This window comes from Tinamus guttatus, unplaced genomic scaffold (assembly GCF_059628265.1).
Source record: "Tinamus guttatus ecotype Peru unplaced genomic scaffold, ASM5962826v1 Tinamus_guttatus_pri_ptg000040l, whole genome shotgun sequence".
Classification (NCBI taxonomy): Eukaryota; Metazoa; Chordata; class Aves; order Tinamiformes; family Tinamidae; genus Tinamus; species Tinamus guttatus.
In genome coordinates this window covers 351,337-377,658 of record NW_028288574.1, presented here as the reverse complement: position 1 = coordinate 377,658, position 26,322 = coordinate 351,337, and the positions used below count along the sequence as shown (strand labels likewise).

General features: G+C 50.1%; 3 protein-coding genes across 3 annotated transcripts; 2 read left to right on the top strand and 1 right to left on the bottom strand.

Annotated features, from left to right (window-relative positions):
* The first annotated feature begins 3,933 nt into the window (after positions 1 to 3,933).
* Positions 3,934 to 5,684, top strand: CD93 (CD93 molecule). The gene is made up of 2 exons (XM_088535404.1): positions 3,934 to 5,127; positions 5,185 to 5,684. The coding sequence occupies exons 1-2, from the start codon at positions 3,937 to 3,939 to the stop codon at positions 5,560 to 5,562; spliced, it is 1,569 nt and encodes a 522-aa protein (XP_088391530.1). The 5' UTR covers positions 3,934 to 3,936; the 3' UTR covers positions 5,563 to 5,684.
* A 12,605-nt stretch (positions 5,685 to 18,289) lies between these two features.
* THBD (thrombomodulin) lies at positions 18,290 to 20,112 on the top strand. Its single transcript, XM_088535391.1, has one exon. It carries the CDS (start codon positions 18,290 to 18,292, stop codon positions 19,937 to 19,939), a length of 1,650 nt encoding a protein of 549 aa, XP_088391517.1. The 3' UTR covers positions 19,940 to 20,112.
* Positions 20,113 to 24,757: 4,645 nt separating this feature from the next.
* SSTR4 (somatostatin receptor 4) lies at positions 24,758 to 26,032 on the bottom strand. The gene has a single exon (XM_010226441.2). The coding sequence runs from the start codon at positions 25,979 to 25,981 to the stop codon at positions 24,758 to 24,760; it is 1,224 nt and encodes a 407-aa protein (XP_010224743.2). The 5' UTR covers positions 25,982 to 26,032.
* Between the last annotated feature and the right edge of the window lie 290 nt (positions 26,033 to 26,322).

Here is a 26,322-nt window from a genome sequence, read left to right as displayed (position 1 = left end):
GCCAACACTTTGGGTAAAAATTTTGATTTTTCATAAACTTCATAAATGAAGATTTCATTAAAATGTGCATGTACTTGGGCTAGATTTCCCATCTATGAAACTTTAATTAGCCTGTAAATAGCTCTAGCAGGAGCATTCAAATTGTTACTAAAAGAGAAAATACCAGTGGAAAATTTGATTAGCTGTATTTTTCCAAACTTAATGAAAGGATCTGCTACTGCAGTCCTGAAAGAGAAGTTCCATTCCACTGAGTAGGAATCCTCAATTTACAAAATCTTCCACTGGATTAGACCTTCTGTACATCATAAAGAAAAATATTGTCAGCTATCAGTTAGCATAGTGAAATAAAGCTTTAAAAGTATTTCTTTTTTTGTCACAAATGAAAGTATTTTCTTTTTTTCACTTTGCTCTTAACTATGATTTTGAAGTAGTTAGAGAAGCTCTAGTTAGAACTGGCTATTTTTTTTGTGTGTGGAACTTTTTTATCAAAAAATGCCTGTGTGGATTCGACTAAAAAAACCATAAATTAAGTATTAAATTTGCCTAGTCATTCTGTATGGAAAGAGAAAAGACTCACAATGTTTTCATAAAAACAAAGATATATTTTGAACTAACAGAGAGGAAATGCTTTTTTAGTTGAGCACTGTATTTCATATAAAATAATAATAAATCCCCCATATCTTTGAGTAGAGAATTTTGTTTTAAAACAATTCTGGGTTGCTTCAATTTTTTTTCTCCTAATCCTTTATTTTTTTAAATTCCTTTTCTGGTTGGTTATTGACCCCAAGCTCTCAGTTATACCCAAGTGTTAGCTGCAGAAACTGACAAAGACTTATGTTAAATTCCTCCCTTCTTGGTCTACATCCCCTTCCTGTCCATCTGTTCTGTCTTAACACTTGTTTCCTCCATTACTGCTATTCTTAATAGTTTACATTAGTGGAAGCTGTGTCATAAACCATCAGACACAGATGTGGAGCTCCAAGTCTCATATCAATTGCCTGTCAAGGTGGGCAGTGGCTGAGTTTGGAGGAGCACTAGGTTGGTTCCTGCAATCAGTTCACCCCATTAAGCTTCCCCTCCTCCGTATTACTGCCTTTTTGGCATCCCCAGGACCTAGGTTGTCCAAAAATCACCCCCATCCTGGGTGAAAGATAAAAAAGCAAGCAAGAACCATGTTATCAGCACCTAATGCTGACACAAGGGCTTCAGGTCCTGCAGCATCGGCTGAGGCAGCTTCCTGATGCTGTTTCTCCATGTGGAAGCTGCAAATCAGATCAGCACCAGAGACAGAAACTACATTTTTCTTTCTTGGCTCTTCTTTGCTCCCTCCCTTTGTGTCTCATTCTGCCAAGTCGGACATAAGTGAGACTTTTTCTTTAATAGATTATACATTTCTCTTTTTTCTCTCTGCCACAGTGAAAGCAGTTCATGTTGTCTGGTAGCTTGCCATACTGCAGGTTTCATTAGTAAAGGGGATCCAGCTCTGGTCCCCTCCTCCTTTGGATCAAAGGTCTTTGCTGCCTTCAGATATACAGAAAACGAAAGCCTAGTCCCCGTTAGAATAAGTATCTGTTAGTTAGAGGGCATCCCAAAGTCTAGATGTTGCACACACGTGCTTACTTCTATATGCGGTGGATAAAATAAGGACATAAATAATGGGTTTTCTTTCTGTTCTGATTCCTCAGTTGGAAACAGAACTCCTGGATTGCATCTGGAAGCTGCTGGATTGCAGCTTACACTGCATTACTTAGCAAACACAGCGCACAATATCAGATAAATGATCAAATAAGTAGATTACCGGAAAGATCTAATGGCCATTACAAGGCAAGGAAGACTGATGAGTCAAGGGGCTAAAATCTGAGCTGCCTGCTACAAGAAGGCTTCAAGAGAAAAGCCTTGGGATGTGCAAAGACAGTCAAACAATCTTGGAGAGGAAACTACTGTGAAGACTGCAACGGTGATTGCTCAGACCCCATGCCTTTACTTTTGAGTTCTGCTCTGTCTTGACACCCTGCAGGCTGTAATCGAGACCCTTTTGAAGCCCAGGAGGACGCACCAAAACTCCCACTTAGGGCATAGCAGATGTGAAGACATCTCTGGATCACAGCTGTTGCTCATTTCGCTTCTGCCTATCAAATTGCTTTTCTCATCTCAGATTGTGGTTTCTTCTCGTGCCAAGACACTCATCTCTATTAGCTTTTTGCTCTTTTGTTATTTCACCCTCTAACTTTGCCATATATTCTGAGGATTGTGCAAATAAACTGTCCAGTGTGATTTGACTTGTGTAAAGCCCCTATCAGCTGCCATCAAACCAAGCTATGAGTTCATCTTCATCTAAATATCTCCAAGCAACAGATGGGGAGAGAAGGAAGAGCACTGTGTTTGGAGATGCTCTCACAGTTTTCTCTTCCTCAAGAGGTTCCATTAATCTTTGTGGTCTTAATACTGTCCCATCTTGAGCTCTGCTTGGGCTAACAAGCACCAGGGAGGAACCAGCTTTAAAGCACAGGCAGTTTACAGTTAAGAAAGACAAAAACAAAAACAAACAAACAAGAAAAGTTGTCTCAAATGCTGGGTGATCTTATATGTCTGCCTGCACATTTACTTCTGAATGCACAGCACATCCAACCAGAACACACAAGGAGATGCTGGGATGTGTAACATATTTGTTTGCATATGTGCACAGCCAGATTACACATGTGGTAGCTGCAGTGAATGCGCACTCAAAAGCAAGCAAAAGCAGGAGTTTTGAGCAAACCCATATGGTGTTGTGCTGGAAAAAAATACACTCTTGCTTTGTGTCTAAGATGTCTTCTGATCTGAAGAAAAAAAAAAGGAAAACTAGTAAATTCTTCTTCGAAATGTGTAAATATGTAATTTAAATCGCATTCCTCAAATGCTTTTGTATCTAAAATACTGTCATGAGAAAGTAGTTTCAAGCCCATTTAAGAGCTTTTGAAACGTTAATCCACATGTTTTAACGTCAAAATGTACTGTATTAATCTCTTTCTCTCTTCTTTAATGGTCTCATGACATCAGCAGGGGCAGCTCTTCTGCAGCAGACCGGATCTGGGGTCAAGTGATTACTAAGATATTGAGCTGGAGTATCGCAGCAATCATCTTCACGGGTGACACCGCAACACTGGTGGCCACTCAGTGTTCTTCTACTCGGAGGGGTTGTTTCGGTCGTGTTAGGGACTGGCTGACTGCATGGTGATGGAAATTCCCTACTGCCTTTAGAGCAGGAATGGGTTCAGCGCCGCTGAAGGACTTGGCTTAGTTTTCACAGCCTGGACATTCTCACGACCCAATTCCTATTTAAGGACTTGTCCATCTATTTAAAGGGCATGAACGGGGGGAAAAAAATGCGTTGGAAACGTAATGTGCGCATGAGACATTGCGCCAAATATTCAGTTTCTTTTAAAAGCATGATAGCGAGGGATCCCACGACTCTCATTTCCCCTTTTAGCAATAGATGCTTGAAAACTGTAGCACCCTATTAGGGATCAGAAAATTATCTTAGTGGCTGGTACACTGTGCTGTTTAAAAGGAAGAAAAAAAGGAAAAAATATGAAAAAATAAAAAAGAAGTAAAAAAAAAAGCAGGATTCCATCTAGTTTCTCATACAGAAAAGCAACCTGAGCCAAAATAAAGAAAACCCCTGAACGGTAAAATGGGAACTAGAAGCCTTTTTCACTGAGGGGGGAAAGCAAGAAAAAGAGCCAAATATCTCAGCAGCGATCAACAAGCTCCAAGTAACGAAAATACGCTACAGGAAGCGCAAGTCTCCGGTGATAAATAGGAGCCCCGGCAGCACAGGATGCGCGCGGGGCAGGCTGCTGGGGCCGCGGGGATGTGAGCGGCACACACACGGTGCTGGCCGCAGCGGAGGCGCCGCGCGGCCCCGCCGCTGCCGCCGGGGCAGGGACGGGAGGCATGGGCACCGTCCTGCCATCCCCGCTGCCGCTGCTGTTGCTGCTGGCTCCGGCGCTGCTGCGCGGGGCATCGGAGCACGCCGAGGTGCTCTGCGCCGGCACTGCCTGCTACACGCTGCACCGCGACAGGCTGGCCTGGAGCAACGCCCAGAAGAAGTGCCAGGACAACGGGGGCAACCTGGCGGCCATCCGGAGCCACGAGGAGGCCCGGCACGTCCAGGAGCTGCTGGGAAGGAGCCCGGCAGGCACCAGCTGGCAGGGCAATGTGTGGATCGGGCTCTCCCTGGAGAAAGGCAAGTGCGTGCAGGCCCACGACCCGCTGCGGGGCTTCTCCTGGGTCGGCGGCAGCGGCGAGCCGGGCAACTACTCGGCGTGGCTGGCCGAGCCGCACACCACCTGCCTGAGCCACCGCTGCGGCAGCCTGCAGCCCGCGGGACCCTCCTCGGCGGGCGGCTGGGCCGACCGCCCCTGCAAGCCGCCGCTGCCGGGCTACGTGTGCAAGTTCAGCTTCCAGGGCATGTGCGGGCCGCTGGCGCTGGCCGGGCCGGGCACGGTGAGCTACAGCACCCCGTTCGGCGTGGAGAGCCGGGCGCTGTCGGCGGCGCCCTTCGGCACGCTGGCGCAGGTGGCGTGCGGGGCGGGCGGGCAGCAGCCGCACTTCGTGCTGTGCAAGGAGCGGCGCCCGGCGGGCGGCTTCGCCTGGCACCAGCGCGGGCCCCTCTGCGCCGTGAGCTGCGCCCACCGCAACGGCGGCTGCGCGCAGCGGTGCCTGGAGGCCGGGGCGGGCGCACCGCTGCGCTGCGCCTGCCGCCCCGGCTTCGCCTTGGCCCCCGACATGGTCTCCTGCGTCCCGGACGACGTCTGCGATCCCAACCCCTGTGAGGGGACCTGCCGGCCCGGTCCTGATGGCAGCGCCGAGTGCGGCTGCTCACCTGGCTTCGCGCTGGCGCCCGATGGCCGGCGCTGCCTCGACGTGGACGAGTGTGTGGGGCGGCCCTGCCAGCTGGAGTGTCCTGAGGTGCCCGGCTCGCCACGCTGCCGCGGGGCGGACGATTGCGCTGCCAGCTCTGCTGCCTGCCCCTGGCTCTGCATCAACGTGCCCGGCTCCTTCCGCTGCGCCTGTGCCCCTGGCTTCACCGCTGTGCCTGATGGCACCGCCTGCGTCCCCGTGCACCCTGCCACCAACGGGACAGCGGGACCAGCCCCAGATGCCCTGACGGAGCAGCCCCTGGGCTCCTCAGCACAGCCCACCACCACCTCCATCTCCACCAGCATCACCTCCACCACCATCTCCACTACCACTGCCAGCACCACCACCTCCAGCACCAGTGCCACCCGCACCACCAGCATCTCCACCAGCACCTCCACCGCCTCCACCACCACCTCCGTGGGGCCCAGGTCTGCCCTTGATGCTGAGCACGCCGCCGACGGGCCCAAACTGCTCCTCTACTATATCCTGGGCAGCCTGGTGGCCATCCTGCTGCTCATGGCCTTTGCACTGGCCTTGCTGGCGTACAGGAGGAGAAAGGCCAAGGAGGAGAAGCGGCAAGCCAAAAGCGCAGCTGATGACTACTGCTGGGTGCCTGAGCAGGCAGAGGGCGGTGGGGCCGGCGGCGGGTTCAGGTGATGGCTGGAGCTGCTGGAAGGCCGTGGAGCTCCCAGCGGTGCCCGCCATGGCACCTCCGAAGGGTCTCGCAGGGCAAAACGCGAAGCTGCAAGCAGCAGAGAGCCTTTTGTGCATCCCCATCCAAAAAGAAAAAAAAAAAAGGGGGGGTGGGAGTGTGCAGAGATTCAGTGCTGTCTCTTTAATGCAGTTTCGGGTGCCTTCTTTGAGAACCTGCCTTGGATCTTCTCGCAAGGGAGACGTGGTGTTTCCCAAGGCAGGCGCTCAAGCCTTCCCGCACAGACCCACAGCCCACGCAGCAGCCCAGGCCGCTGCTCACCTCAGAGGGGATAGATGGGATTAGACATGATTTGCAACCTGCTGCCACTGCTTGAATTGAAAAGTTGCAGGGGAAGGAGCTGCTTCCTGAGCAGTTTGGGAATTGCAAGATTTAAAAGTGGTGGGGTTTAAGTCATCTGCACTGGCTGCTCCTCCACAAAGTCTGCAAAATTCCACATTTCTTAAAAATACAAAATCACTAGTATTGACTTAGTTTCCAAATCTATTCATTTTGTTTTTCATTTGATCTCCCCGACCTGCATTTAAAACGCAAACATGCAAAAGAAGCTATTCTCCCTCTCCTCCCCGCCGTTCAATCCTTTGGCAGCTCAACCAAATTGTTAGTGTTTCCCCTTTGCATGCACAGAACCAGATGATCAGCCTTCATTTTCACCTTGCTTTCCTTCAATTTGTTTTCAAAGCCTTACTTGGCTGACTAGGGCAAGATCTGATCATCTACAGTCCTGAGCATGCTTTTTTCTTTTAAGTTGTTACACTACCGAGCTAATTAAATAATTAACTAAGCAGCTGTAGACTACAGCAAGAGAACACTTTTGTACATGAGCAAAAATAAGATTAGTAGAGCTAATCACCCTTGCAAAATTCCTGTGATCCATTCATGTGCAAGGCTGTAGCCCATGCGATCCTATTTAATTCTGGAAAGTCAGATAACGGTGAGTCTCGGAAATAACCCTCCTGATTAAACAGCAAGGAACCCACAGGTTCAGCTTTGTGAAGGCATTAATACCCATCAGAATGAGATCCTAACGCATCATATTAAGCTCACATATATGTACTGTGCATGCAAATTGTTGAATTAAGCCTTTTGTATAAATAGCCAAGACAGAGAATATGAGATAAAATGGTATGAGAAAGCATGTTCAGAAAGAATCACCCATCTATTTCCCATGTATTCAGATCAAAGCCACTTAAAAAAATACAGAAAACAATTCTGCTCTTCAAATACAGCCAAATGAAGGCCAAACTCTTCCTATTGCATCACGTTTTTTGTAGGCTCCCCTCCCAATTGCTTGGGTCAAGCTTGAGTGTGTTTTTCATCCATTTCCCCTTGCAAAGAGTACACTGGATGTAGCATGTTTGCTGACTACTGAGATGTGAAACCTTCCTTCAGAGCAATAGGCTTTCTCAGGGTGAAGTGGGTCCCCCATCTCGGTTTGGGTGCTACAGAGCAGAGGGAGATAAGTGTCTTTGCATGTGGCACATGGAAGACCATATCTTGAGGTTACGAGGTTAAAATGTCCAGCAAGAGGGCTTTGTTTGCTTAGAAACATCACACAAGTTGGCAACCTCGATCTATTTATAGATATTATGGATATGCTGAGGAAAAAAAAAAAAGTGCTGTGCCATGCAACCTGTATGTGCATTTGTGCATTTGAACGCACTAAGGGTTGGGAAAGCTGTTGTTAATGTGCTCTATGTGCGCTGGAAGCTGGAGCGGACCCGGGGAGGTTTGTGAAACAGTAGCATGTTGTATACAGAAGCTCCTGATTTTGGTAACGTTACTGCAATTTTAAAATCCCAGAGATCACCAAAAAAAAAAAAAAAAAAAAAGCTAAAAAAGCTAAACCCGGTAGGTGATAGCACAGCTTACAGGCACTCCATATTCAGAGCTGTTTATTCAGCTGCTTCTGAAAAGGAAATCTCGTTAAACACAGTGAGAACCACCCCAAAATCAGGACGGAGTGTTGGGGCCTTCCCTGCTTCCAGTCACACGGTGCCACTTGCAGTCTTTGCTGCAGTGAAGCGATGCTGTACAAAGCAAAACGGTGCTAGAAGAGAACAGGCATGTTATTTGAAGGGTACATGAGTTCCTTAAATCTCTCCTGCTTTTAATGTGTACTTGAGGCTTAAATTATGACAGAAATGGGAACTGAACACAAAGGTTTGCTGTGGGCAGCAGCCTACATCCTGTTCTTCAGTATATGGAGGAAAACCCTTTCCTGCTTTTTTTTTCTTTTTCATTTCTCCATTGTAAAATAATAATAACAAAAAAGAAACAGGAAAATGTAGCTTCTAGCTGATATAAATGTTCTTCTGTTCATGCTTCCTTTTCTCTGCACAGTAGCTTGGAGAAGGCATGAGTTTAACAGTTCTGTTCTTGGTATTCCCACAGAAAATTTGCAGCATTTCTGTGTTACGACGACCAGCCAACCGAGCATTTGGAACATAAGGTTGGGTTAAGCCGATTGGCAATCTGACTAAAATCAGTGGGACAACCTGTATATGTAAAATGCTGCTTGTTCGGAAAGGCTACGATGCCACAGGGTCTGTATGGAGGGAAAAACCAGCGTGCCAATGTGCCTCACACTACTCAATTTGCTTTAGCTAAAGCTAAGGCATTTCCAAAATGTTTCTGGTCTCTGAGTTTTATTCTGACATATTTTTCAGTTAAGAAATCGATTGTTTTCCATATTAACTCTTCTATTCCACTCTGGAGAAGGGAAAAGGAAGCATAAGTACAGACTCAAATCTGGTAAAAGTCCAAAATCTGTTATTTATTATGGAAATGTATCAGTAAAACCTGTAAGTGTATTTTCTCTTGCGGCCTTTGTGCATTCTGCTCTGTGTGCTGTATAGTATTACAAATGAAGTACTGTAGTCTGTTAAGGCTAGAGAATACATTAATTTCGACCTAGGCTTAGTTAGGTTTGATCATACGGAATTATTTCCTGTGGTAGCTTCTCTCACCCTGGTGGAATTGCACCAAAATAAGCTCACTGCCTCCCAGCTGCCAACGCAGTGGGAATGTTTTGAACCTGTTGATCCGTAATCTCAATAATCACCCACATACTCAACCTGGTGGGTTGAAAAGCAAGTTTATATTAGCCAACCAGTGGTGGATCTCTTACAGTTCACCCGAGATCCATGACCGCCTGGGGAGAAGTTCATGTTTTCAAGCTATTTTCTCAGAAGCAAAAGGTGAGATTAGGTACCCAGTCACCGCAATCTTATTAACCCCTTACATGGCCTCGCTTTGCACAGGGTCCTACAATACCCGTTGTCACTTGAGCGTTATTTGGGACTCTGTGGACACAATAGGGGAAAGCAAGAAGGAACAACATTGGATATTTTGGTACACCTGACTTCAAGTCAGGAGAAATGGGATTTTCATCCTGGCCCCGGTGGATTTACCGTGTTGCCCTGGGCCGCTACCCCTTTGCTTCCCATCCCTTAGATCCCATCCCGTGGGAGAGATGTAATTATAAGTAAGACATATAATTGTCTTTGCCAGGATAGGCGAGCTGACACATCTGAAATGCCTTGGATGTATCCATCAGTTTGTAAGCATAAAGCATTATATTTTTACGGGCCAGAGTTAGAACTTTCTTCATCTTTCATGGGAGTTGCCTCTGTCAGTGCTGACTGATACTGTGCCAAATAGCAATGGTGTAACACAATCACCTTACCACTGCCTTAAATTAAAAGAATAGGGTTATCTCAAACTTTGAATAACACTGCATGTTGCTTTTCTGATGAAACTAATAAAATCTAAAGAAAATATGTCATTGGTGATTTTTAATATATACATGTCAGTATCTATTGATTCGGAATAAGTAAATTTTGTATTTCTTACAGTCTCTTCTCTCTCTAATCAAGAAGATGCTCTGCAGATTTTCTGATGATTTTAATCATGACAAGTCTCAGTTTAAGAAAGAAGAGGCAAGTAGAAATGCTTTCTAAAGCACTAGTCTCTGAATTTGTTTAAAATCTGCTTCGTGGTGTGACTTAAGAGCAAATTATTTTTAAGTTAATACATTCCTTCACTGTTGCTTTGGTAAACAATGCACTAGATGACTGGATACTGCAGGGCACAACACATAGAAGACAGATATGTCTGATTGTATGGGGTCACACCATTAATTTTTGCTTCTTTCTTGAAGCTGTAGTTTCCCTGTGGAGCCCATGGCAGGCCCTCCTACTGCATTTTAACATATACATTGGCTTATAACTCCTAAACTCTCCTCCAAAATATTTTTAAACAACAACCAAGAAAAATTCGTTCTTGAAGAAAGAAAACATTTCTCATGCATGCAGATAACTGCTAGGAACTGGTAAGTTGAGACTTCTGAGCAGCCCTCTTGCAATACACCTTTTGCAAGGCAGAATAAAGGCCCTTAGTCTGGACAGTGATCGTACTTCAGCTTATGCTATCACTACTTACATATGTGCAATGCAGTCAAGAGGATCTCAGCCCACAGAGGTGCCACTGGTCACCTTTCATGAATGTCTTTGCATTGACAGAGGTGGTCTTCGGGTGGTATGAAGGTGCAGTTGACCTGAGTTGACCTTATTGCTCTCTATAACCACCTGAGTGGAGGTTGTAGTGAGGTGGGAGTCAGTCTCTTCTCCAAAACAGATGCCAATAGGATAAGATCAAATGACCTCAAGTTGTGCTAAGGGAGGTTCAGGTTACGTATTAGGAAAAAATCTACATAGAAAAAGTGGTCAAGCATTAGAACAGGCTGCCCAGAGTAGTGGTGGAGTGACTGTCCCTGGCAGTGTTCAAGAAATGTGTAGATGAGGCACTTAGGGACACAGTTTAGTAGGCATGGAGGTGTTGGGTTTGCAATTGGACTTGATCTTGAAGGTCTTTTCCAACCGTAATGATTCTATGATTCTATGAGCGAGGGTTATCCACTTCACATTACATCTAGTTCAGTGTCTGCACACATCAAAATACAAGGAGCATTTTCAGATTTGTCTGGCTACCAGTGGGAACTGCCACATGCAGATTTCACCATCCATGCTAAACTCAACAGCATGTGTGTGGTGAGAGACCCATCAATTCCCTACTGTCATTAATCCTATTTATTTTGTGTTGCTGAGGGACCAGCAGAGGTTGGTACATATTGCATGCGCACAGAGGAAGTTCCTCCTGAGAAGATCTTCAAATCTAACTCAATAAACCAAAACAAAGGAGAACAATATGGTGATCCAGTCCTACCCCCAATCTCCTCGGTGGTGGCACAGCAGTGGCAAGATGGGTCTCCAGAGCAGGCAGGAGGAAGGACTCAACAGCTTGAGCTCCGCTTGTTCAGCTTTTCTCCACCTTCTCCAAAGCAAACGCTGCAGGTGTCATGGAAGCATCCTACGGGGTGGCTCCAGACCATGCAGGCCTCACACCAAGTCCTTTGAAGTTAGTAGCGTCTCGGCCCCCGCAGATTGTTTTGTCTCTGTCTTCTCCCCACACTGAGACATCGCGTCTTTGCTCGATGACATCTGTGGCCCTGCAAGGGCCACGGCGCAGTGTGGGAAAGGTGCTGCAGGGAAAGAAAAGAATTTAGAGAAACGGATCGAGTAATGTTAAAATATAATCTCCTATGCTCCTCATTTCAAATCCCACAAAAAGTCAGACACTGCAAAAGCAAATGCTTTAAATATCGACTCATTTCCTCATTTTCTTATTTTTATCTTCTAAATATTTCTTGGCATTTGTTTCTCTCAAGTCCTTCCAAGGCTGGTAAATGAAGCTAATGTCTCGCCAAGTAGATTTCAGCACTGCTGGTGACAATGCGACAGAGGAAAAAGCCACATTTGGAGCAAAGCTCAAGCTTTTGTAATGAAAAATCCAGAAAATCTCCCAGGTGACTATGCTGCTGTGCAAAGGGATGTGTTGGAGATGATGCAGGGTTCAACAGTAAGCTCATGAAAAAGGGGACTAGTGTTATGTCCTTCCCACTCCCCTTCCCAAAACAAACCTCACAAACCTCCGCTCGAGGCCTGAAAAGATTAGGGCTGCACCAAAAGGATACGGTGAATCCAAAAGCTTCTCCCTCCTTTGCAAACTGAGCTTCACGGGAACCTTCATTTACATGATATGGAATATACCAATGATTCACCTAAAACAGCTTAGGACATCGGCACAGTGGCCTAATGGCATAGTGGCACAAAAAAACCCCAAAAAAACCACCACCAACAAAAAGCTGTTCATTTCTGACAAGTGTTTTGACTGCCAAGATGCTCAAAATGAATAAAGTAGATTTTCAGCCTGACCCAAGGATGTCCCATATAGCACTTACAGATTCTTGTATCAAAGTGACAAATAATGGGGAAACTTCAGGACCTCCTAGACCTTGTCTATTTTGCTAAATGGTTCAGTTATGGGGTGATGTCAAACAGAAGGAAAGATACCATAAGGTAAAGAAGATGCTGGGGGGAATAATTCATGCATTTGCCAAAGCCAGATCCGTTCAAAGATCCAGCTTTCTGAGGTCTTAATCCTTGTGGGAAACAGCACTTGCATTTTTCCTGTTATTACCCCAGCAATTAACACATGACTATGAACTAGAGGAAATGTATCAGACACGCTTGCTTGCAGGAACCAGTTCAGTCCTACCAAAATTTAGCTGCAATCTGCAAGGCCAGGCACACTGTGCTGTTGTTTTATATAACAATAAACAGCTTATTGCTTCGTAGGCAGGCCTTTTTGGTAGTGGTTTTGCTTCGAATGGGAATATTGAGCTTTATGAAAGCTGCCTAAGCTTTGATTATCCCCGTTATTTGCCCCGGGGTGGGGACGGTTTTGGGTGAAGCCTGTTCTATTGAGATGATTAAAATGAACTTCATTAAAATGAAACATCTCTCTAGAGATGTTTCAAGCAAGCAAGCAAACAAAAACACCAAAAATTGTTTTGGAATATGGGTTTGGCCGTAGTTGCAGCCAGAGGACCTAAAAATGCCTGGTTCAAAGGCTCCCTGGCTGCCCTGATTTCCAAAATAGGAAATCCTCAGGAGACCAAATGTTTATTTGTGACAGGACCCAAAGATCATCATAATAAGTGATATCATTTTTGCAGTTGTGTTTATGTCAGTTTTGGAGAATGCTTTGCATCCTGCAGAGTACTTATGAGTCCTAGCAATGCACTCCACCCCTCACTGTGAGATGCTAAAATCTGTTTGCCAAAGCTGTATCAGTGTGAAAAGGCTAGAAAAGTGAAACAGGATGAAAGAGACACCACACAGACGACAGTTAAGTCTTATTTTTGGATATGTATCTATGGGTGTGCTTCTCATTTCGGTCTACAGCCCCACTCTGACCATTTGTAGGCCCCTGGCTGGCAAAACAAAGTCTGAAGACACTTCAGTTTATGGCATAGTGACCTTCTTCGTCCTGCTCTTCCTGGCCTTGTTTTACTTCTGTTTTCTTTTCCCTTGCAACTGCAGTAAACTCACCATTTTGGCTTCGTCTCACAGAAATAGCAGGCCCTTGGGTGGCTGCGAATACGCTGAAGATGACTTATTTTGTAATAGCAGGCTCTTGGGCTAGAAAAATATGGGGATTCACATGGCTCTTATCAAGAAAAACTGAGATAGCACAGTGAAATTTGGCTTATTTTTTTCCTGGGGTTTTCCTGTGCAGAAGCATATATATGTGTGTGTGTTAAGCCCAATGTGAACCAAGTGTTTAGGCCCTATTACACACACACAGAATAAATGCCATTAGATAAAGCTGCCTTTTATTTATAACATAATTTAACATTTTTTAAAATGTCATATATAATTATTAGCATCCTAATATTATCAAGCTAGCTTTCAAAATCAAGCAGACAGGCAGACAAAATCCTTGACAAATGCCCCCCACAATCAAAGGTCAAAGGAAGCGATTTTAAATATCCACTGTTAGCATTCCTTCGGTGTAAGGGTGACAGTGACATTTTAGATGACTCAGACTGAAATAAAACGAAAGTTCTTGCTTCTCTTATCACAATGGACAGCTTGTAATGTCTTGCAATAACTTTCTAAATTGCACAGCTACATGATTAATCAACTTTTATAAAGGAAAAGAGTATGTCAGCAGGAAAGGCATTTCTGTATCTGACTTGGTCGCAGAGCCACGTGAACAAATGGTGACAGTGGCTTGAAGCAGTGGAAGGTAAAAATCATTAAAATATACACAAAAAAAATGTAAAACATGATTAAGTTGATTTTTTTGTCCTGATTCTTGCTACTGGCAAGATCAAGACTGCAAATTGTCTGCAAAATAAAGACTTTTGTGAAAGAATCTCACACCTCACAATTTGAGGGAAATTGTTCTTTTGATAATACTATATTTTTTGACTGTTTTTTGAAATATTTTTCATCATACGGTCTTGAAAAGGAAGTTCATATCTGTTTTATAATTGCTTTAAAAAAGTGAGTCCAAATCTACTGTTTTTTTCCCAGTGATTTTATTCTGTATTTTTTTTTTCATTTCTTGTTTTCCTCGACCTTTCCCCCTTTATTTTGATGATTTTCTTCTGAAAACACGTGCACGCACACACATAAAAAAAAAGGAAGAGAAAAAGAAATTCTGAGAAGTGAAAAGAAACAAAACAAAATAAAAACTGGAAAACAGAAGGAATGTCAATTGCTGAATGAATATGTTGAGTGAGTGAGTGATTGGCATTTGTTTTCACCAAGGAGTCAATGCACTGTCTGATTTGTCCTTTCTTTGCAAAGGAATAAATGGTGATAAGTCACCAATGGAGGACCAAGACCTCCAAGATATGTGCCAAGACACAAGAGATGATAACTCTAGGTCAAGCTTGTTAATCCTGACCTAGTCACAGCTTTTGTCCTAGCATTGACTTTGACTGGAGAAAATGAGGTTGACCTACATCAGAAGGCCATAGCTAGTTCAGGGGTAAAAATCCTATAAACCCTATCTTAATCTAAACTCTTTTTTTCTAACTTGAGTGAGTCTGTGCTGACAAAATTAAAATGCACAAACACGTCTCTCATTAGATCTGAATTTTTAAAGTGGGTGTAAATTGCTTTGAAAGTTTGTGGAGTGTGGGTGAAAAAAAAAAAAACATTTTCTACCAGTGGAAAATTTAAATTCAAAATAATGGTTGTGACCTGCTGATGAAGTGTAAAATCCTTTTATTTGTCAATAACATTCTCAGGTTTTTTTTTCAAAGAAAAAAATATGTAAACATGAGGGACAGTTCCCAGGAAAGCTTTCTCATTTAATGAATGTTTGGGTCTCACGCAACAGGTACTACATGCACTGTATCCTCAGGACAGTCTAACGGGCACCAAGTTAGGACCTGTCCATCCCTCCTATGTAGTCGTAGGCAGCAAATGGCATTTCGTTGTAATTTCTCTAGCCAGAGGCAGGATGATGGACAAGGGTGTGGAAAGAGGTCCAAGACAGGGACCAGGAGAGACATCTGACAGAGAACAGGATGGAGGATAGAGGATAGCCTGTTCCCATCAGCTTCACTTTGCAGATGACGTAAGGGCAGAGTTTGGGGCCATTATTAATTACTATTATTAATGCATTATTAAAAGTAAGTATTAATTACTCTTTTCCCCAGCTCTCTTTTCCCATGTAGGAGTCAACACCAATAGCCTCCAGTGAGCTGTGTGAACCAGACAGGGCTGGAAAAGGGCAAGATGTTAAAAAACTGAGCATTTAAGCAAGTAATTTTATCGGAATGAATGAAATAAAAAACATAATAATATCATTTGTTGCTCTGTAGGGGATCTTGAGGGCCAACGCTGTGATTAAGCTTTACGGTAAAAGAGACGCTTTCTAAATTGAAGAAGGGATCAAATACCCTTTTCTTTGAATGACTAAGCCCCAGATGTTTGTTTTTCATTTTTCTTTTGCTCTTGGGTATGTTCGGATCATGCAGGTGGATCCTGCAAATGTAAAAACATGGAAAGGAAAAAGCTGTTATAAGAATATAAGTGAAATTGTTCCGCGGCAAGGAGAGAGCAGGGGCAGATTCTGGTTTACTGTGTGTGCCATCCCCAGACGTTCTGCGTGGATCACAGCACCGTTATATACTGTAAGGTTTATGAATATTTCAGACATTTCCTCAAAAATGTGACCTGGGTCACTCTTGGTGGCCCACAACCGGGAGCTTGGAGGTAGAGCCTGGGGCATCCCATCTTCCCTCACCTCCTCTGCCAGTTGTGGTGATGACACCCATTAACACCAAATCTTTCCAGTAAAAGGGACTGCTTTTTAAAGTCCCTCCCTACTCCAGCAAAACAAAACAAACAAAAAAGCAGGGATACCGGTAAAGATTGTTTACAGAAGCAGAACCCAGCAGAAAGCAGAGCAGATGCTTCTTCCTGATGGTGCAGGGCCATCGCAGCCTCCAGTCCGGCCTCCCCTTAACATTCCCTATCAAATGCCATCTGCTGTCGGAGATGGGAATCGCCATGGATTGTGCCTGTCCATCTCATTAGTGAACACGCTGTGTTTTCCCAGGAAGGCCCCTCACACTCCAGACACTCCGGCTCAGCAGGAGCAGGGGACGTCTTCCTCTCTTGGGGCACTGATGGCCCTGCAGTTGAGAGGTCACATATAGACCTAGCATCTCCATCCCAGGACTGGCATTGCTCCTGGAAGACCCATGGAAGACTTCAGGGTTGGAAACTCCGCAGCGGTGGTTTGGAGGGTCTGCACGTTTTGTGCCCAAAGCAGCATTTCCTGAGTGGGGCTCCCTCCGCTGGGCACGCAGGAATGACTGGGAATTACTGCCATCCTGGCTAGGCCACGGCTTAATATTTTCAGCAAATGTTCCCGGCTGTGAGAGGCGGGGTGGGGAAGGAGGCATTTCTGAGCTTGGGTGGATTCGAGGAAGTTTGGACCTTGGGGACTGCCCTGTATCCAGGAGGAGAGCGGGAAGAAGCCAATGGAAGCACAGGCGGGGTCATCTGCTCTTCGTGTCCTCATCTTTGCTGCATCCAAGGTGCAAAACTAAGGGGCTTGTCTTAATGCTTCGGCTATTGCATGGTCAAAAGAGTTGTCCTTCCCTGGAATACCCAGTGTTGCTTCTTCCCCTGGAGAAAGGGGAGGACATTGAGGGACATCAAAACTGAGCATTGGCTGAAAAACCTGCCTCCCTCCCTGGTTCTGTCCCAGTTTCCTTGCTTGCTTCGTTCCTTGCCTGGTCCTAAGCTGAGCATGTAGCCCCTCAGTGCCTCAGTTTCCCTGTTTGTTGACTGTAGCCCCTCTGAGACAGCTACAGGAAAGCCCTGTGCTGGCACCGTGCTGCGTGAAACGCGATGTGGCGAATCAGCCCTGGGAAAGGCTCAGAGTCCAGCCGCACATGGCACGCTCCGATGGGAACGGAGCTGGCTCTGCTTTCCTTGCACAGGCAGCTGCAAGACAGCTGGCCTGAGGCCTTGGCGGGGAAGCAGAAAACTAGGCACAGGTTATGTTCAAGGAAGGCTTGCTCTTAGCTTTTCCACGGGTTCCCTGGAATTGTCCATGGGATTGAAAAGCTTTCCTTGAAATGGCAAAGCAGCCTCCCTTGGAGGACGCGAAAATAGCTAACAGGAAATCAAGGCACTGCAAAATGAAGTTTCAAGAAAGGCAGCGTGAACAGTGGTTCAGGCTGGAGGAGACAAACAGACCTAGGTCTGATCTCACCACCTGGGAAGAAACCAGGCTGGGCCCTGGATGGCCTCACTGTGCTCCCTGGGTGACCTACAGCAAGTCACTCTCCCTCTGGTTTTTGGTCCTCCTTTTTAGGAGGACACCAGTGATTCCTCCACCAAAGTCAGCATCCTCAAAGCTGCCATGGTCACAAGTACCCAGCATCTCAAACCTTGAAGCACTGGAAAGCTGGACATACAGCAACTTTTGGAGGAGTTTCTTTCTTTTTCTTTTTCTTTTTTTTCCTCCACTCCATACAGTGCCCTGCACAGCTATTGACTTTAGCTCTCCACCTTTCTGGCTGTATTTTACCTGTACTTCTCTGAGCTCCTCAAAGGGGCAACAGCATCATCTTATACCCAGTGAGGGTACAGAGGCAGAGGCAGCTGGTGAGCGGGCAGAGCCCTCACCCTGAGCCTGGGGTCCCTGCTCTTTCCCGGCTCCTTCGGGTGCTGCTGCTCCAAGCACACCCTACACGGAAGGACCACCAGAAGCTCCAAGTGTCCCCCCCGCCCCAACACACACATGCCTGGGGGGTCCACTCTGTGTTTGGGGGGCATCACTCCTGCCCGGGGCATTCCCTGCTCCATCACTGATGGCAGGGGGGAACACAGGGAAGCCCCCATCACCTCTGGCTTCTCCGTGTGCTGCCCAGGACCCCTCGGGGGGCGGTGGGAGCCGGGCCGGGGGGGAACCCCGAGGGCGGCCCCGCGCAGACGAAGGCGCCTGGGGCCGAAAGCCCCGCGGGGGCGGCGGCTGCTCGGGCAGACGCGGGGGCGGCGGAAAGGCGGGGGGTGGTACCGGGATCCCGGTGCCGCCGCCGTCCCGGGGCCTCGCCCTGCGCCGCCCGAGGGGCCGCCCCGCCGCCGCAATCACTCCGAGCAGCTCCAGCCCGCCCCGGCGGCGCTTCCTTCCTGCGGCGGCAGGGAGGGCCGCGGCTCTTATAAAGACGCGGCCCCGGCGCCCAGGCATGACAGAGATTTCCCGGCGCCGCCGCCGCCGCCGCCCCCCGACATGCGGCGGCTCCCGCTGCTGCTTCTGGCCGCCGCCGCCGGGCTCGGGCTGCCGTCGGAGCCGCCGGGGGAGCCGTCGGGCACGCAGTGCCTGGAGCACGACTGCTTCAGCGTCTTCTGGCAGCCGGCCGCCTTCGGGGCGGCGAGCGCGGCGTGCGAGCGGCGCGGCGGGCACCTCATGACCGTGCGCTCCACCGTGGCCGAGGACGCGCTGGCGCTGCTGCTGCAGAACCGCAGCGGCTCCCTGTGGCTCGGCCTGCGGCTGCCGCACGGCTGCCCGGAGCCGGCGCAGCGGCTGCGCGGCTTCCAGTGGGTCACGGGCGACCGCCGCACCAGCTACGTCAACTGGCGGCGGGCGCCAGGCCGCTGCGGGCCGCGCTGCGTGGCCGTGGCGCAGGACCTGCGCTGGGAGGAGCGGCGCTGCGAGGTGCCCGCCGACGGCTTCCTCTGCGAGTTCAACTACGGCGACAGCTGCCCCAAACTGCGCGCGCCGGCCGCGCTCGACGTCGCCTACGCTACCCCCTTCGGTGCCCACGGGAGCGACTTCTTGGCGCTGCCCCCGGGCAGCGTGGCGCGTGTTGAGGCGCTGGGGCTGGAGCTGCGCTGCACCGAGACGGGCAGCGACGTGGGGCTGCGCTGGGGCCGCGACGCCCCCGGCGCCTGGGCCTGCGAGCTGGGCAACGGCGGCTGCGATGAGGAGTGCCGGGACAAGGACGGGCAGCCGCGCTGCTCCTGCCCGGCCGGCACGCGGCTGGGCGCCGACGGGCGCTCCTGCGTGTCGTCCTGCGCCGGGGCGCCCTGCCAGCACCACTGCGTGCCCGACGGCACCGGCTTCCACTGCATGTGCGACGCGGGCTACGAGCTGGCCGCCGACGGCAGCAGCTGCCAGGACGTGGACGACTGCGCCACCAAGCCGGGCATCTGCGACCAGGAGTGCGTCAACACGGAGGGGGGCTTCGAGTGCCGCTGCCACAGCGGCTACGAGATGGTGGAGGGGCACTGCCGCGCGGTGCCGCACTGCCGCAAGGCTCGCTGCGTGCACGTGTGCGAGGACGTGCCCGGCGGCTACCGCTGCCACTGCTATAGCGGCTACACCGTCCACCCGCAGCACGCCACGCAGTGCGTGCTGCACTGCAACCGCAGCGAGTGCCTGGCGCAGTGCGACCCGCTTACCGAGGAGTCCTGCGAGTGCCCCGAAGGCTTCATCTTAGACAACCGCGAGGACGGCCTCAAATTCTGCGTGGACATCGACGAGTGTGACATGAACCACTGCGAGCAGAACTGTACGAACCACCCCGGCGGCTACACCTGCCACTGCCGTGCCGGCTACGTGCTCTTCAACCAGCACTGGTGCAAAAAGGTGGATGACGAGGGGGACACGTACTCGGGCGACATGGAGCCCGGCACCGAGGCGCCCGTCCCCACCAGGACACCACCGAAGGCAGGTCACCTGCACCCCGGCGTGCTGGTGGGCATCACGGTGGGCATCCTCTCCATGGTTTTGGTCCTGCTGGCCCTGGTGTGCCACCTGGTGAAGAAGCGCTGCGGGTCCCCTTCCAGCATGGATTACAAGTGCAGCGGCAGCACGGAAAAGGAGATGGGACTTCATCAGGTGACGCCAGCGTGTGCCTCTTCCAGCCGGAAACTGTAGTGGAGCTGGGCAGAGCGGAGAGAGGGAGGTGAAGGGGACTGGTTTAAATCTTTTTGACCTTTTTAATGAAGAAAAAGGGTTTTTAGGAAAAGCTGTGATGGCCCCCACCCTTCCAAAATGGCCGTGTTTCTGCTAGCATCGGCAATACCTGCTGCGAAGGCTGGGGAGGATGAGAAGCACATGGTGCTGTGCGGAGCTGCTCTGTCCCCGTTCCCTCGGCATGAAGTGCCAGACTTTCCTCGGCTTTTCCCTTTGCCCGGCTCAGCGGCCAGCGCGGAGCTTCGAGGAAGGACCCTCCACATGTGCGTGTGTTTGGGAAGGAATGTTTCCGCTGGGACCTGTCCTTCGAGTTGGCATTGATGGGGAGGCAAGAGCACACACGCGATATAGACTTATTTAATCCGTGGCGATGGACCTGAGCTTCTCCTCAGCTGAAATGAGCCACCTGCCCAGAGGTAAAGGGTTTCCAGGGACAGCGAGGAGCGGGGGATGCTCCTGCGTTTGTTTAGGTTCAGTTTAATTTTTTTAAACTGGTTAATTGTGAAAGCAGTAGCAAAGATCCTTTGGCCCAGCACTTCTCCTGGCTTGCCTGTGCCAGTCTGCATCTCTGGCAGAAATTCCCTGTGCTTTCCTTTCCATCTGTGTCACCTCTAGCAGCTGGGCGCTTTTTGCATAAAGCCAAAAGCAGGAGCAGGGACCCTGCTGTTTGAGGGCTAATACATCTGATTTTTTATTCCTTCTTACAGCTTTGGGTGGGGGCGCAAGGGTTAAAGGGGGATAGCAGGAGTCAGTTTTCAGGAAAGGGCTTTCCAGAGCCGACTGTGCCTTGTGCCTCCATGCAATTTTCTGCTGGGACTTTCTCCCGCTGCTGCATTAAAATGTGGCTGTTGAGCCTGCTGACCAGCCTGCTCCTGCTGGCAAAGGGTTTTTTTTCCCATTTTTCCTCCAGTCCTGCCAGGATCAGGGCTGAGGCGAAACTGGAGCCGGTGGCAGGACTTCCAGTGGCTCCAGCAGGAGCCGGACCCAGCCCCGTGTTGTCCTTCCAGCCACAGACGGAGGGAAAACCTGGGAAGCTGCTCTGTATATTTTTCCGGGTCTTTTATAAAACCACGAGGCAATGGGCTTGGGAAGTGCCGCAAACGCAGCGCGGTGCCAGCAAACGCATCGTGCAAGAAAACACGCTCGGCCTTATCTCGGGTGCAGGCGATGCCTGCTTGCGTGCCAGCCCCCACAGGCAGCCACCCGGCTTTTACCAGCAGGTTTATGGCCACGAGGGAGCTGCACGCAGTCCTTGCTGGGTTTCCCGGCAGAAAGCTGGGTTTGGAGTTTGGGAAAAGTCTGTTCGACGGGACTGCTGCTTGCAAAGCAGCTGAGAACGGGGCACGCGCGGCGCCGGCGGGTTGTGCGTCCGGAACGCCGCGCTCCGAGGATTCTGTGTTTCTTCCTCTTCCTTTTTCCCTCTGATGTGCCAGAATGACCGGGCAAGGAAAATAAATAATGTTTTTGCAAGCTGTAGTTTTGTTGATGGAAAAGGCTCAATCCACTGTTTTCGTACACCCAGCACATTTGTAAATACTTATTTATTTATTGGAAGTATACCCTACGCGATGCACAAACACCCTGTGATTTTGTGTGTAGACCAATAAAGCTTTTGCTATCTGGTTTATAAAAATCTGGTAATGAAATGTTCCTTTTTTTCCCCCCTAATGTCGGAAATCACAAACCCATTGGAAATAGAAAAGGAGCTGTGGGAAATGGAGCAAACAAGACTTGGTGCCCTTCAGTTTTCTCATAGAAAATGCAGGCTTGGTCTGATGCCTGCTTTGCCGAGGAGGTCCAGGAGATGGATTTTTTGGGGGGAGGAGGAGAGAGGAGGATGGATTTTATTTGTGGCAATTGAAAGTTTTTTCCTGGAAGACAGAGAGAGGTGCTGGGCTCCTCAGCCCTTACTGAAGCTGCACTGAAACACAACTCTGCTGAAATTCCTCTTCTCCAACTGCTTCGAATTTTGGCATTCAGCTTTTTTTTTTTTTCCTCTGACCTGCTTTTCTCAGGCCTGTTTCTGATCTAGAGATGAGTCTGCTTTTTTTTTTTTTTTTCCAGTGGAAAACAGCAGAATTTTTCAGGGTTCCTTAGTGCGATACAAGGAGCACTGTTCCGCCCTGTAAGCTCCAGGCAGCACCAGTGGGCTCAGGCCTTGTAGCCCTGAGGACCCCCTTGTTGTTTTGGCTGTGGGATTTTGTCACATCCCTCCAAATGCTCCATGCTTCAGTATTTTCTGCCTGCGAAGTGAAGAACGTTCTTGCCCTCCTTCAAAGCAAGGCTCTTGAACCAGTGGTTACCTGCAAAGCAGCCTAAGGACCTGCCAGTCTGGGTTTAAACCACCAAATAAATAAATAAATAAATAGGCTCCATGCAGAGATTTGGGGCTACGTCTCTTACGTAGCCTCCAACTCTGATCACTCAGTTATTTGAAAGTATATTTGGGAATATGGAGTGTGGGATACAGCCCTACATGCACGCAGCAGAGTCAGCATCAATAATTTAATCGACTCTAGCATATTAGTAATGAAGGGTGCAGTAGGGCGAACAAAACACAAAAGGAGCTGGAATTCCTCTGGAGCTGCACGGTTTTCAGGGCAAGGGACAGCATTTCTTACAGGGAAAGGTCTGTCTTTCTGTCTGTCTGTTAGGAGGTATATGGGAACAGCAGGCAGGTTCTGGAGTAGCTAAAAAGCAATAAACCCCAATGCACAACTCTCAGAACTCAAGTGGCCTTAATCTCATTTGCTCTCCCCCATGTCTTGTTTTTCATCTCCTTGAGGGCAGAGAACATTTGGCTGTCGTAACGTTAGGGCCTCCACTGCTCTGAGGAGCACGAGCATGCTTTTATTTTATTTTATTTTATTTTATTTTATTTTATTTTATTTTATTTTATTTTATTTTATTTTATTTTATTTTACTTCATTTTATTTTACTTCATTTTATTTTACTTCATTTTTTAATTCTGATGAGTGTCAGCCCCATGATGTTGCTCAGACTCACTAGTCCACTTTGAAGTCACCCTTTCCCTCAGTTTGCAGGAGCTCCCTCCTGGTGTTCCTGCAGCACCAGCTCTTGGTTTAATATGAGAGTGGGGACCCTCCTGGGGACCCTCCTGTCCCCTATCAGCAGTCACCCCCACCATGGCCATAGCCCAGAGGCCACTGGGTCCTGGTCCGTGCTGGTGTCAGCAGCAGTGCGGTCCACGGGGTGCCCCTTAAAACACTGATTTTCACTCTTTTGCCCTGGAGCAAAGTCTTACTTGCAAAGCAGAAAAAGGTGAAAATGCCAGTAAGTTGCTGAGGGGGACACTAACCGGAGGGAGGTCACAACAAACCCCCAGGTCAGCACTTGGACTTGGTGGAAGGGGCAGTGAGTTAAAGGGATTAACAACCACTTCTCAACCCACCTCTAACACAGTGGCAAGGAGCAGAGTTTACCCAGAGGATGCTCCTCTTTTCCCTTCTTTTTCCCCCCTCCAAATGCAGCCTGCAGAGGGACCCAGCCCCACGGCGTGCGCTTGTTTCGGTGGTTCTGGGTGCACTGCCACGTTTGCAAAGCCGAGGGCCCAGCACGGGGGTCCCCACGGACCACAGAGCCTGGATGGAGGAGCCCTGGCCCCCACTCCAGGGATGATATTTGCAGCTTTATTAAGCACCACCCTGTGCATTCCACATATATATAGATATATGTTTGTGTGTGTATATGTCTATATGCACATATATATATATATTTTTAAGAAACTCCCGAGCCTTAGGCACTAGTGAGCCACGTGTCCCATGCCAGCGCTCTGCAGGGACGCTGCCCGAGCTTGCTCCATGCTCACGCTCTAAAAACCAGGACCCTGGGAGGCCCCCGGGGCTCCTTTCCCTGGCACGCCTGGGCCATGCAGAGCAATGGGTCCTTCACACGGGTGCAGGAGCTTGGCCGCCTCCCCAGGCAGTGAGGGCGACGGCGATAACTACCCGGTAGATGCTATGAACCACCTTGGGGGCCAGGGTTATGGCTTTTTATTTAGCTGAGCTGCACAGCACACCCGAAGAGCTCCAGTGCTCCCTGCCCGGTGGCAGATCAGTTCTGTGTGACTCTGCTCTGCTCAGTTCTCCTCACTCGCACGCGCGCGGCCGCCCACCCAAACCCGGCACCTCTCGACCCCGTGTCCAGGGCAGAGCTCCCATCGTGTCACCCTGAGCCAGGGGGACATAACCCAGCGCAGCTGGGTCAATGCAGCCCCCGTGCGCTCTGCAGATGGCTGTCCCCATGCTGTCCCTGCAGCTGTCCCCTCTGACTGCCTTCCTCAAGGGCCAGGAGGTGCTGAGAGGCTCTGTCCTTCGTATTTGACACCCCAGCCTGGAGTTGGGTCTTATTCCCAGAGAAAGCAGCTGGAAAAGTCACGATGAGATTACCTGTTGCAGGGTTTGGACCCAGTGTGTCCAGCTGCTCTGGCCTGGTAGATTCCCAAGAAACGTGAGGACAGAGGGAACCCCACAGAGAGTCCAGCACAGCAGAAGGGACAAAGGGAAAGCAGACATCTCCAGGGGGACTTCCCACAGGTCCTTGCAGGAGAAGTAATTCCTGGAGTCCAGCAATGCCACCATGGGTGCAAAGCAGGAGGCAAGGAAGGAAGGGAGCAGCAAGGTCCTTTTGTGCTGGGGGTACCGTGCAGGCTGGAGTCGCTCCTTGCAGCAGGCACGGGGATTTCTCAAGGCGCTTGCTCGTCCTTCCCTTGGCCATGATGAGGCAGGGTGCCTGATGCGGATGCCCACATAGAGGTCCTCAGAAGGTGGTGGTCTTAGTGAGGAGGGTGCCGGGCTTGCAGCAGGGCTCGGGGTGCACAGGCTCCTGCTGGCAGGGCAGCGCCGGGCACATGCAGCCCTTGCTCTTGTCATCACCCCGCGGGACGGCGCAGTAGTCGAGAGGCTCCTCTTCCTCCTCCTCCTCCTCCGCCGTGTCCGAGTCGGCGTGGCAGCAGCAGAGGCTGGCGTCGACGCAGCGCCGCAGCACGCCGTGGAAGGAGTGCCGGAAGTTCTCCGAGAGGAAGCCGTAGAGGATGGGATTGGCGCAGCTGTTGGAGTAGCTGAGGATGAGCGAGGCGTTGTTCACGGTGGCGTCCAGGCGGCCCGGCAGCAGGAGGTTCACCAGCTGCACCACGTAGAAGGGCATCCAGCACACCACGAACATGGCCACCACCATGAGCACCAGCCGCGTGAGCTTGCCCTCCGAGCGCCGGCGCTGCTGCCAGCCCACCCGCTGCGCCACCGCCCGCATCTTGCCCACGATGAGCAGGTAGCACAGGCCCATGGCTAGCACCGGCAGCAGGAAGCCCAGCAGGGTGGTGTAGACCACGAAAGCAGCTGACCAGGCGGGGCTTGGCCACAACAGGTTGCAGGCCACTGCCTGGCCGTCGTGGGTGGTGGCGGTGCCAGCAAAGATGGGGATCGGTGAGGCTACCAGCAAGGAGAGCAGCCACACGCCCCCGTTGACCATCTTGGCCACCCGAGGACGGCGGTAGGTGGCTGCTCGGAGCGGGTGCACCACGGCAATGTAGCGGTCCAGGCTGAGCACGGTCAAGCAGAAGACGCTGGTGAACATGTTGAGGCCATCTACACCCAGCACGGTACGGCACAGGGCCCGGCCAAAGGGCCAGTGGTGCAGGGCAGCTGATGTGGCCACGAAGGGGATGCTGAGCATGAAGAGTTCATCAGCAATGGCCAAGTTGAGCAAGTAGATGTTGGTGGCCGTCTTCATCTTTGCGTAGCGCAGGATGACAAAGATCACCAGGGAGTTGCCCAGCAGCCCCAGCAGGCACACCAGGGCATAGATGCACTGTATGACCACCATGCCCGCAATCTCTCCCGCCTTGCCGCCCCACTCCGCCTCCCCTTGCCAGCCCACGTCCACCAGCGAGGCGCTGGTGTTGGGGGGCACCTCGGACGCCGTCCATATGGGGACGCTCACTGCCAGGGCGCCTGCAGGGAGGTGCTCAGCATCTGCGCTCATGTTGGCAAGCACAACCCATAGGAGGGTGATGCTGGAGCGGGGAGCAGCTGGGGTAGAAGGGCTGGGCACTGCCAGGGGCAAGTGGTGGTGGTCCAAGGAGCTCTCCCAGGAGGCGGTTTGGGCCAGGGGCAAACAGCAGCCGTGGGGCGCCTGGTGGGGCGAGCTGCTGTGCCCAGCAGTGCTCCTCAGCCTGCAGACCGGGCACAGAGGGGCACCCGGGGATCTGCAGCGCCCGGAGCAGCAGCAGGACGTGCTCCGGGTGAATCTGCCGAATCGCTGTCACAGCCTTTCGATGGCCCTGGTCACAGCAGCCCCCTTCCCAGATGGGCACCTGCGACCCA